Genomic DNA, 12381 nt, shown 5'->3' with positions numbered 1-12381 from the left:
CCAACTAGTTACCAGGCACAGGGTCACAATAAAGGATGAATAAATATACCAGTAAGTGGCACAGCCACTGAGTGAAGTCAGTAATTCCTGGCACCAGCAGAGCTAAGAAGTAGGCTCTGCAAACATGGATGGAGTGGTCAGGTCACCTAGGCAGAGGGAAAAGATTGTGAACCTGTAGGATTGGAAGGGGAAGGTATGTCTCATCTAAATGAGACACCTGCACCTGCAGTGGGCATTGGCCAGAGTGTGGGCGACAAAGGGGAGGAGACCAGTTAGAAGTGGTTGGGAATCCAGGTGACGGGATGGACTTGAAAAGCTGTAGGAAGGAACATGGTTGGACTCAGAAACATCTTGACAGAATGGGCAGGGTGGGTATGAGAGAAGGAAAATCTGACTGTCACAGAAGGTTTGGGAGAGAAAGAGGTAAGTTATCAAACACTTTCAATAGCACAGGGCATTTAAATGCTTATTCTACTAAAACATTAAGTAGATGAATGCTGGTGAATAATGCTTTAACCAGAAATCAAATCCTGTGTGCCTCCCACGCATTACTCATACGAAAACAACACTATGGACAGGATACACAAAACAAGAAGTGGTGTCTGGTCCTCGAGAACTCTGCGATCAGACCAAGTCTCAATGAATGGTGAGACTATCAAAGCTGGCAGGTACAGAGAAAGACACAGTAGACTGAGTCTCCATAGGCCACCAGGCTACACCTCATGACCAGGCCTGACAACAACAGCCGCAATGATGTTGCTTATTAGGAAGCTGAGGTACGACAGTGTACATTCACAGGCAAAAACCTACCATTTGAAAGGGGCTGGACCACATACATAACTGACATAACCAGAAAGTAATCAGGCCTTATAATATGCCTGTTAGAAAATAAGGGTTATTCATGAAGATCAAAATAAAATCCTTGTGAAGAAAGAAGAAAATGGCTTAGAGGTGAAAGTGTTTGCCGTGGAACCTGATGTTCAATTCCAGGACCTCACATACAAAGACACAATGGCAAGGATCTGAATCCCAGTACCTCTAGAGTGAGACAGGAAACAGACAAATCAGCTAGAAGCTTTTGGGCCAGCTAGCTGGAGTATGCATCACAGAAGAGACCCTGCCTCAACTAGGTAGCAGAAAACTGGTGCCCAACAGTTGCCCCCTAACCTCCACGTACATGCTGTGATATATGCACCCCATTATGTACTTTATTATACACAATAATGAACGACATAGGTACACACTTAGAACTCAAACTAGGATGTAGTAATGACTTCTAGAGAACTCATATCAGACCTGACTGAAAACTCTAAAGATACAGCTGCATTTTTTTCTACCTTCATTTTTTTTTTTTTTAGATTTTATTTATGTATATGAGTACACCGTAGCTGTCTTCAGACACACCAGAAGAGGGCATCAGATCCCATTACAGATGATTGTGAGCCACCATGTGGTTGCTGGGAATTGAACTAAAGACCTCTAAAAGAGCAGTCAGTGCTCTTAACCGCTGAGCCATCTTTCCAGCCCTTTTTCTACCTTAATAAAAAAAAAGTGATATGATAGTACCGAGATGAATGTTGTAAGCAGTACAATGTGGGAACCCTACCCTATCCTACTCCCCAACCCCCACGCCATGAGGATGCTTCCCATGTCACCAGTGCTGGCCTTCCATGAAGGTCCTGAACAGCTCCTCTACCTGGTCTGTAACCAATTGCTCTGTCACTGGGCCCAAGGCCTCTCTGACAGAAGCATAAAAGAACACAGGAAGGTTCCAGAAGGGAGTGCATGGCAATTCCTACATAGCCAAAGGAGAGGATGAATAGAGAGTTCCTCTTCATCCTTCATCCATGATGTTAGTCTTGAAATAATTTCATCAGAAATTGGAGGTGAGGATGTCTCAGAAGACATGTCTAATTCCAGTGGTCACTACAGCACTCCTTTAAGACACAGGAAAAGTAGCACATCACCTCAAGTCTCACATGTTGCCGACATGCTGGACTATCTGACTTAGCTGGAGATGTGCATGTGGAGAGGATGTGAATGTGTGTTACCAGTGTGGAGAATAGGGTGTATGATGCCCCTTTTGTGAGCTAACTGTGATGCTAGGTTTATGGTGGGTTCTCATTTATGGGCAACACTAGGAACACGGAGGTTTCTAAAATACTGTACACTTACAAACAGCACCTGGCCAAAATGGAGAATGTTTGCTGTACCTAAAAACCTGGGTCTTAGAGATTCCCAAACACATGCTGACAGATGTATTTTCAGTTAAAACAAAAACAATTGATTAGGAAGAGGATATTCTTTTTTTTTTTTTTTTGCCTTCATTATAGTCTCTTTTATTGACTTTGTTTTTTCTTTTTTTTAACAACTTTATTTTACAAAACAAAGATAAATGTACAGATTTTAAGCATTTTTTGCATAAAATTATACAATACATTTTTGTCAGTACTTTTTTTTCAGATTTTAAAATAATTTTTACATAAAACTATATGAATATATTTTTTAGTCAGTACTTGATTTTTTTAAAGGCTTGATAGTATGCATTGAAAACTTAATAGTTACAATGAGCATAAAGTACACGTAAAACAAAATGTAACATGGAAATAGTCAAAGTTTTCTTGTTGTGTAAAGATTTTTTTGTTTTGTTTTGTTTTGTTTTCTTTATTTCTTGGACTTCATACAGTCTGTGAGTTGTTTCTGGGGCAGTGCGAGCCTCTGGGGTTAGCATCCCACTATCAGTGACTGCATATTATGTCTGTTCTTTTGTGACTGGGTTATCTCACTCAGAATGATATTCTCTAGATGCAGCCATTTTCTTAAGAATTTGGTCAAGTCATTGTTTCTGGTGGCTGAGTAGTATTCCATTGTGTAAATGTACCACAATTTTTGTATCCATTCATCTTCTGAAGGACATCTGGGTTCTTTCCAGCTTCTGGCTATTATGAATAGAGCTGCTATGAACATTGTGGTGCATATATCTTTGTTGTGTACTACGGTGTCTCTGGGGTATATGCCCAGAAGTGAATAGCTGGGTCTTCAGGTAGTATTATGTCCAATTTTCTGAGGTATCGCCAGACTGACTTCCAGAGTGGTTGTATTAGTTTGCAACCCCACCAACAGTGGAGAAGTGTTCCTCTTTCTCCGCAACCTCGCCAGCATCTGTTGTCATCTGAGTTTTGGATCTTGGCCAGTCTGACTGGTGTGAGGTGGAATCTCAGGGTTGTTTTGATTTGCATTTCCCTGATGGCTAAGGATGTCGAGTACTTCCTCAGATATTTCTCAGCCATTCGATATTCCTCAACTGAGAACGTTTTGTTTAGCTCTGTACCCCATTTTTTAATTCTGCTTGGCTGCTCTCTGAGGAGCTCCTGAGAGACCAGGCAGTGCCTATTACTTGGAGTGCCTTTGTCATCGTAATGGTGTGGGAGTAGAAACGTACAACAGTTATGCAGAAATGCTTCTAGTTGTACTAGTTTGAACTTGTATACAAGATGTATATAAGTTTATCCAAATAAATGTTAGTTCTACTCGAAGTTTTCATACAGTATTTGCCTGAGTATTTTCCAGTTAGCCTTTTATCATTTTATCCATGTTATAGCTCAGAGTGCACCATGAAGCCTACCTTAATTCTTCATCTGTGGACTTTGGAGTCATTTCAGAGATGTCCAGGTGCTGTACAGCTTGCCAGTTCACTAGACTAGCTAGACAGCGTGCTCCAGCATCCCCTTCTCTCTGCCCTCCCAGGTGCAAGCCAAACTTGATTGAGACTGCTGATGACCCACACAGTTCCAATTTGTCCTGAGCTTTATCAGAAGCTGAAAACCGCATCTTATTTTCAGAAAGATTATTTGAAGGCTGAGGTTTTGAAAATATTTAAAAAAAAAAAAAACTAGATAAAATTAAGATACAGATAGGCCCAACTTTTTAAAAGCACAATACAAGTTCCATCACAGCATGAAGCAGTGACCTCTGTGTGGTCACACAGTAGGAGCACAGAAGACCCCTTGGGACAGGAATCACTGGTTTTGCTCTGAGCATGGAGACCAGAAGTTGACCAACACTTGACGTTTTCCTCAAGTACTCTCTCCACCTTATGTTTCTCAGACAGGGTCTCTCACTGGACCCACAGCTCATCAATTTGGCTAGACTGGGTGCCAGAAAGCACCAAGATTTGCCTGTCTCCAACTCTCCAGCACTGGGTTGAAGCTATGTATCACTGCACCCAGTTTTTTATATGGCTGTCGGAGCCAATGTAGATCTATGTAGCAAGCACATTACCAATTGAACTATCTCCCTAAGGTCCTCACTGATTCTTTTTGTTGCTCTTTCTCAGCACAATAGGCAAGTGTGTTTAGCAAAACAAACAAAAAAAAAACAAAAACAAAAACAAAACAAAAACAAACAAACAAACAAAAAGCCAGAGGCCTCCTCTGGGATGTGAAATCAGCCATCTAAAAATTACTCAAGGCATTGTTTAGAAATAAAGTGTTAGTTTCAGAAACTATACTATAATTTCTAACATTACTCAGCCTGCTGTTTCATTTTAAGGGCTTCTAGTCTGGGTTGATGAAAGACAGTTTTGCCAGACTTAGTGATACACATCTGTAATCCTAGCACGTATGATATCCTCCTACTTCAGCCTCTGGAGTTGAAAGTCAGTCTGGCCTACACAGTGAGTTCAAATCCAATGAGAACTACATAGTGACCCATATCATAATAAAAACAATTAAAATGTAAAAGAGATACTGTTTCATCTCTGGTTACATGCATCAATAATTCTGAAATCCACATATTGAAGAGACAAAGTATCATAAAGTATCAATTGTTGTATTGTGAATTCTTTATGTGGATAAAACATTTAAAATCCTATCTTTCCAGGGTTGGGAATGTGTTAGGATGGTAGAGTGCTTGTCGAATAGGTGAAATCCTAGGTTTACTCCTCAATATCATCAAAGAACAAATAAAAGCCACATCTGTACATGTTTTACAAGTTGAGAACCTCTGACCCAAAATGCCTACAATAAGAAATGCCCTGAATTTTGGCCACTGCCTTGATTTTGAAAATCTTCATATGCACTATATTCTGTAGATGGGAAATATATGTATGAACAAAATTCGCTTATATATATATTATTCATATAGCTAAAAGATAAGTTTACATGTATTTAAAAGTTGTGTATGAAAAACAGTGAGTGTAAATGGAAGTTTTAGGAAACATGAGTCATCATTTTAGTCACCTATATGGATGATCTGAGATTGGCTGGTGTGACCATCATTTCTCTCTGCTACAAACAAGCAACAATATTCTCACAATTACCACAGGTAAGTGTTTAGCAGTACAAAATAGGGCATGCCATTATTGCAGGAAACAAGTACAGTGCCAATTTAAGTAATATGCCTGTGGTCCTCATAATCCCTAGAGCACCCACTGGCAGCCAACAATGGCAGCCATCAATATCCACCTGCGAAAGTTTCTTTTGTTTAAAAACAAAAGAAATGGCCACACATTTTATGTTTGGTGAGAAGCATCAGAAGCAGCAAGAAATCAGCAAGAATCCTCTCTATGGACAAGAAAGCAGCTGCTAGATGCCTAGTGCGTGTTTAAATGTCTCCTCCAGAGCCACTGGTCTCCTAAACAGGAATCTGATAGATGCGTGTTACAGTCACAAATGATCGCTATTCCAGTTTAGTTAGTCCATCTCACCTCCTCACCATGCCATCGTTGGCACTTGTAAGTGTTTATCACTATTACTATGATCACCTCTTCTACCATGTTCCATAAATGGGTAACTGGAGCCTCTGCTGTGAAAGAAGCTCCATATCCACTTCCTCCAGCTGACAGATTTTAAAGATGTGTTTGTTTTGCAGGAGCAGCTCAGGCATCTTCCCCACAACACCACTTGACAAGGGGACTGCATCTATACCTTGCTCACTCTCATCCCGAAACAGCCCCAGGCATCCTAAGTGCCAACGCTCATATGTCTCTTGTCTTTGTTTTCCAAGCACTGCTAATAGCACAGGTGACACCCTTCCTTCTGAACACTGTCCATACCCATGCCTCTGTTTACTGCTGCTGACACCTGTTCAACAAAGAGCTTTAACACTACCCGCCCATCCATGCAAATTCTAGTCAGATGGGTGGTCCCATGAAAGCATGCGACAACACTTTTCTAATGATTATTTCATTAGGAGTATAGATATAATAGCCATCTAGGAATAATAACAATCTTGCAGCTGTCAGTGGGTCCAACTTCATTGCTGTGAGCAGCCACTGCCAGGATGAAATCTTTCTGAAACCAATTAGGAATGGCATCCTTGACAACCCATGACAGCCCATAGTAAGATTTTTTTTCCCTTTAGAGCAGTGGTTCTCAACCTTCCTAATGCTGCAATCCTTTAATACAGATTATCGTGTTTCAGTGACCTTCAACCATAAAATTATTTACTTCATAACCGTAACTTCACTACTGCTATTAAATCTGATATGCAGTGTATCTGATAAGTGACCCCTGTGAAAGGGTCGGTTGACCCCCCAAAGAGGTGCTGACCCACAGGTAGAGAACCTTTGCTTTAAAACAAGTTTGCTAGTTTTTTGCCTATCAGAGCAAGTTCACTTTGGGATGACGTAGCATGCCCCACACAATTTCTTGTGACCATTCTTTATCCTTGTAGAGACTGCTTTGCCAGCTGTATACAGAAAGCTCCCTGCCTTTCTGGGGACTGGTAACACTGTAACACCCATGTTCGATTAGCATTGCATTCTTGTGCTGGCATTTCATTTTCATTGATGATGACCTTGATAAATTTATCAATGAATATTTATACTGTTTTGGGATCAGGAGATTTATTTTTACCATGATGTTTGAAATCCTGATGCAATAATTTTTTCGGTCTATGTTCCCCAGGCTGATCTTCAACTCTTGGGCTCAGGCTATCCTTTTTTCTTCGAACTTAAGTATCTGGTAATATGGGCGTGGATCACACCTTGCTATGCTGTGCCTTTTCTTAAAACTTTGCAAGTCATCCTGATGAATATACAATTTTTTTTCACTTTGTTTGTGGTGATAGGTTTCTTTGTCTCCAGATTAGTATAGCTTTAAGCTGCAATAGGTACACTGGAATACTGAAGGTCAAGAACTTCCTTCTCAGGTCTTGTAATTGTTTCTCTAGTTTTTGCTGACTTGGAGCATCACCGTTAGTGCACAACTCCAATAGATTATCCCTCCTTGGCTTCAGGGCCTTGTTTTTCTAGGAGACATCCCAGGCAATTAGTTATTGAAATGCCTGGCCTTAATATATGCCATGGTTATCCTTTCCCATGAATATGCTTCAGTGGGAGAATGCATGTGTGCCTAGAATAGGGACAGAAAGTAAAGGAGACTGGATCATTAGGTCCTTTTTTAGATACTAAATGAACTACATGCCATGTTTCTATACATTGACTGCAATTTGTAATATGAAGGAGAAAGAAAAATAGAGAGCAGATTATGTGATGCATTCTCTCATTCTTTAATGGCACCTACACCCACCAAAGAGGTGTTGGTCTAGTATGTAGTTTCCAAGCAACAGAAATAAAGATAAATTATGGAGAACATGTGTGCATAACTAAGGAAGTATGGAGAGAAAGGGGAATCAAGTTCTTAATATTCTGCAGTTTTCTGTAAGATCTACGCTGTTTTCTTATTTGAATGGTCTTAAAAATAGGATGTGCCTCTTTTGTTACCCTGTTGTATGGATGGTTATGAAAATCTGGAGAGGGTGTAGGAGGATATTATTGACCACATCAGGGCCAGTACCCAACCCCATTCCTCTACTCGTTTCCAGACTGCTCTGAGGTACTGTGAATGGACTTTGTCCACATGAGGTAAACTCAGCCAAGCATACTCTGGAGGTTTGAGGTATTCCTGGCTCTGGAATACTGTCTTCCAGAGAGGTACAGAGATAGGACCATCAGAGAAGCAGCATATTAACCTACTCTCTGCTTAGCAAAGTAAAGAGTACCATAAGGCAGTCACTGACACTGGGAAGAGAAGTAGAACCAACTTCAGAAAGGACACAGCTGGCTCTTCTGTGAGCAGCCATTTTTTTTTTCTCAGTCAAAACTTTGAAAAGAAAGTAAATTGATTTCTAGAGACCCTATCATTTGGATACTTGGCAACAATTCAGTCCCAGTTTGTAGGCAGGAATGTCATTCCCTATCAGTTCCAACAACTAAGAAAGAAATTTATGTTGTAAAGCCATAGAAGATCATTGCATTTACCACTTGATAATCACAATTGCTCAGTGAACATTGAATCTGGCTTCATACTGTACTCTGTTTCCAGAGAATACATGGTGATGTTCTTCTTGGGGATAAACTGAGTATGTTATAGAACCTACTTAAGAGTTATATTTTTCTTTTTGTGTATATGTGTGTACATGTGTGTTTGGGCATATGTGCACACAGAACATGTAAAGGTCAAGGGTTAGTTAATATGGGGTGTATCTTCCAGCATCTCTCAATGAACCTGTAGCTTATCCATTTGTCAGAACTGGCTGAGTGGTGAGTCCCACCCAGGATCTTCCTTTGCCTCTAACTTCCCAGTGCTACAATTACAAATGCCCATTGATATACCCAGTATCTCCACCTCTCTCAAAATATAGGCAGTGGGGATCAGACTTAGTCTTCTTATGTGTATATACTAAGCGCTTTACTAAGCACGCTCCTTATCCCCTTATGTCTTCCCAGTGCCTTTAGATATTTTCTTCATATTTAAAACCCAGATATCATATAACTAGTTTCTAGTTCCTGCAGGGTCTTATGGTGACAATCTCAGTGTGCCATGTACGTAGTACTACAGGACTGTCGTAACTACAGCTACAAGTACGAGAGACAGAGTCCACAAGCACACACACTAGCTTTCTGCCAGACATGCCAAATAGCAAGGGTTGAATGAATTCAAAATTATAAAAATGTATAAATGGAATTCTTAAGGTTTATAAAAACTTCTTACTCAAAATAGTTTAGGATTATACACAGATATTTTGTCTCATAAAATGACAAGCCTTCCCCATTTGATTCATTATCTTTAAATTTCTGGAGGAAAAACAAGAGTTTAGTTAGAGAAAAGGGGTCCAAAGGTGGGCAACAGAGTCAGAGACAGCCCCTGCTACAGTTAGGGTTCCCACATGAAGACCAAGCTAAATATCTGTTATATATGTGTAGGGGTCCTAGTTCCATCCCATGCATCCTCTTTGGTAGTTCAGTCTCTGGGAGCCTCTACAGACCCAGGTTAATTGATTCTGTAAGTTTTCTTGTGATATCCTTGACCTTTCTGGCTCCTTCCTCCCCATCTTCTAGAAGATTCCCCAAGCTACACCTAATGTTTGGCTATGGGTCTCTGGACCGATTTCCCTTAACTGGGCTGCCTTGTCTAGACTCAATAGGAGATGATGTCCCTAGTCCTACAGTAATTTGATATGCCAAAGCAGGTTGATATCCAGAGGAAGCCTCCCCTTCTCTGAGAAGAAGGGGTGGAGGGAAGGGGGAGTTAAGGTGAGAGGGGCTGGGAGGATAAGAGGGAGGGATTAGGAGAATAGGAGGGAGAGACTGGGAGAATAAGAGGGAGATGATGCTGAGATTGGGATGTAAAGTAAATAAGTTAACTTTTAAAACATCTACATGAGAATTTATCAGTGAAACCATTTGGCACAAATTCTGACAAGGTAACAAATGCTTATAATCCTGGTACTTATGAGGCTGAGACAGGAAGGAAGGGTCTGTGGTGATTTGAGTAAGAATGACCCCCACCCCCACCATGGGCTCATGTTTCTCATGTTTGAATGCTTGGTCATCAGAGAGTGGTCATTAAGGAGTGGCACTATATGAGGATTAGGAGGAATGGCTTTGTTGAAGGAGGACTATCAGTGAGGGTGGGGGTGGAAGGGGTGGGTAGGTTTGAGGATTCAAAAAGCACATGCCAGATCTTCTGTCTCTGTCTGATGCCCATGGATCAGAATGTGGCTCTCAGCTACTGCCCCAGTGCCATGTCTGCCTATATCCCTGCCACAATGAAAAGGGAATAAACCTCTGAAACTCTACGCAAACCCCCAACTAAATGCTTTTATTTAAAAGAGTTGTGGTGTATTCACAGCAATAGAACAGACTAAAATAGCATCCAGGTTCAAAGCCAGATTGAGCACATGTCAGTACTCCATGTTTCAAGAAAACAAATGATCAGCAGCAACAACTAAATCAGCCCAGTGACCATATGACATATTCCTTTTTCTGCTCAGTTACCACCACTTAAAAATGGTGATGAAAACTAAGTGTCCTTTGAGATGATTAGACTATGAGCCTTCTTTGGTGATGAGCCAAGACCTATAAAGAAAAGACCTCACTAGCAAGGACACAATTTCAAGAAGAACAAATTATGCAGTCAATACTATACACATGTGGACCACACATTTGTGACATTTTTGGTAGCTGTGCTGCTATTTAACGGCACTTCAGAATTGAAAACATTTATACTCAAAGGACAAATTAAAGATTACTATATCCAGTTTTCTAACTCATCGGTGGAGTAATCTGAGGTCCTGGAACAAGTACTTCAATGAAGGTTGTGTGGCGGCTAAACATCAGCAAGGCTGGGCTTAAACTTAAGACTATAGACACTTGGCCCCGATCCAACTTGATGCTCCTTGATACCTACTCTTAGGAGCACAAATCAAACCCATATTTTAAAGTGATCTTGGAAGAGGATAATTAGGATAATCCCACTGCACTATACAGCCCCAAGTGTGTGTCATGTTTCAAGGTCAGCAAAAATGCCAGGTTATACAGAGAGCACCTGTGGTACATTACTTCTAAAGCAGAGACTAGATTCTTGCCAATAACTTGCTTTATTATCCATTTAAAGTAGTGACAGTCATAATTTCTAGTTTGACAAGATTAAAAGTGTTTTTTTGAGGAAAGAGGAGAACGCTGAGCATCGGCATCCATCTCTCTCCCTCTTGACTGTTGGTGCAATGTAACCTGTTGTCTCACACCCTTTACCATGCCTTCCCTCCCCCAGTGAACTACATGCCCCGTCTGTGAGTCAAATCAGCTCTGCCTTCCCCTGGCTGCTGTTTTCAAGTGTCTCACCACAGCAACAAGGAAAGTAACTAATATAATCCTCCTGTAAAAATTTTGAGGAAGCTCTATTTTTAATTTTTAAAAATTCTTTGACAATTTCAAACATATGTATAATGTATTTTGGTTGTTTTTATCCTCCCACTCCCTCCCTCATCTTCTTCCCACTCAAGCTGAGCTTCTTCTAAGCAAATTCCCTGCCACTTTCATTTATATGACACACTGAATTTAATTAGGGCTTGAACACAGTCTCTTCTACAAAAATAAAGCACAGCTTCTGCTTTTGAACACTGAACCTCTTTGCATCATGGAGTACACATCCATTACCTGGAATAGAAACCCACTTAGAGCTGGGCCCAAGAGCAATGAAAAGTAAGTTAGAAGTTTCAAAGACTGATCTGTTGTCAACACTTCCTTATGTTAGTGTTGATAACATGGGAGTCTAGAGTGGTGACTGACAGCCAGCACCAATTACTGATGATGCTGATCAGGTAATCCTTCCTCATATCTATTTACAGGGCTTGGCTTTTCTCACTTCAGTAGAATACGGTTTACATATCCATAACTACTTCCCTCACTGTACTGTGCTGTTCTGAAGCAGGCTGGAGTAACTTATGATCTGCCTTCTGAGTGCTGAAGTTAAAAGCGTGTACCTCCAGACCTGGGCTGAAGCCTAATCTAATATTCACACTGAGCACTAACTAGTGTGACCTCCTCTTTCAGCTGCTTCATTAGAACAGCTATACAGTATAACCAACATGACCCAGTACCTCCGGATTGCCACAGTGAGGGCCTCTGGTGAGCTGGCACAGGGACAGATGACCTCCTGTCGAAGGCCTTTACTCTGGAAGACATTGAGAAACGCATCACAAGAAGAAATAGACCCTAGAGGGAAAAAGGGACAATGGTCAGACAAGTGTAATACTGTGACTGACTTAAAATTATCCCATAAGACCAAAATAATTTTGAAGTTAGGATTCAGACATAAACAAAGTAAGGCAGTATGAAGAACAAAACATTTACTACAATTTATTATTTGTTATATTGAAAGGTAATATTGGCAAACCTTTAGAAAAAGAATTTTAAAACCAAAACTTTTATAGGTAAGTTATTTTTGCTGACTAGTGAATTTACTTTATTAACTCCCTGAAACCTGGTCTACAACTTTCAGTATGGGAGTTCTAGAAAAATGTGTCAATCTAAACAAAGAAAACTTCTCTTAAACAAATTTGCATTAATTACTAAGACACTATGAAATATATGAC

At 40.5% G+C, this 12381-nt stretch overlaps 1 protein-coding gene across 5 annotated transcripts in view; it reads right to left on the bottom strand.

Moving 5' to 3' along the window:
• DIP2C (disco interacting protein 2 homolog C) overlaps positions 1-12381 on the bottom strand; it is a 358059-nt gene that overhangs the window by 78298 nt on the left and 267380 nt on the right. For all 5 annotated transcript variants that reach the window (XM_080917646.1, XM_080917643.1, XM_080917645.1 and 2 more), the window contains one exon: positions 11887-12001. In XM_080917646.1, coding sequence (XP_080773772.1) covers positions 11887-12001 — 115 coding nt within the window. The remainder of the gene's footprint in view (positions 1-11886; positions 12002-12381) is intronic.

The sequence above is a fragment of the Micromys minutus genome, assembly GCF_963924665.1.
Source record: "Micromys minutus genome assembly, chromosome: 6".
NCBI lineage: Eukaryota > Metazoa > Chordata > Mammalia > Rodentia > Muridae > Micromys > Micromys minutus.
The sequence above is the reverse complement of the archived record's forward strand: the minus strand, read 5'-3'. Positions and strand labels throughout refer to the sequence as shown.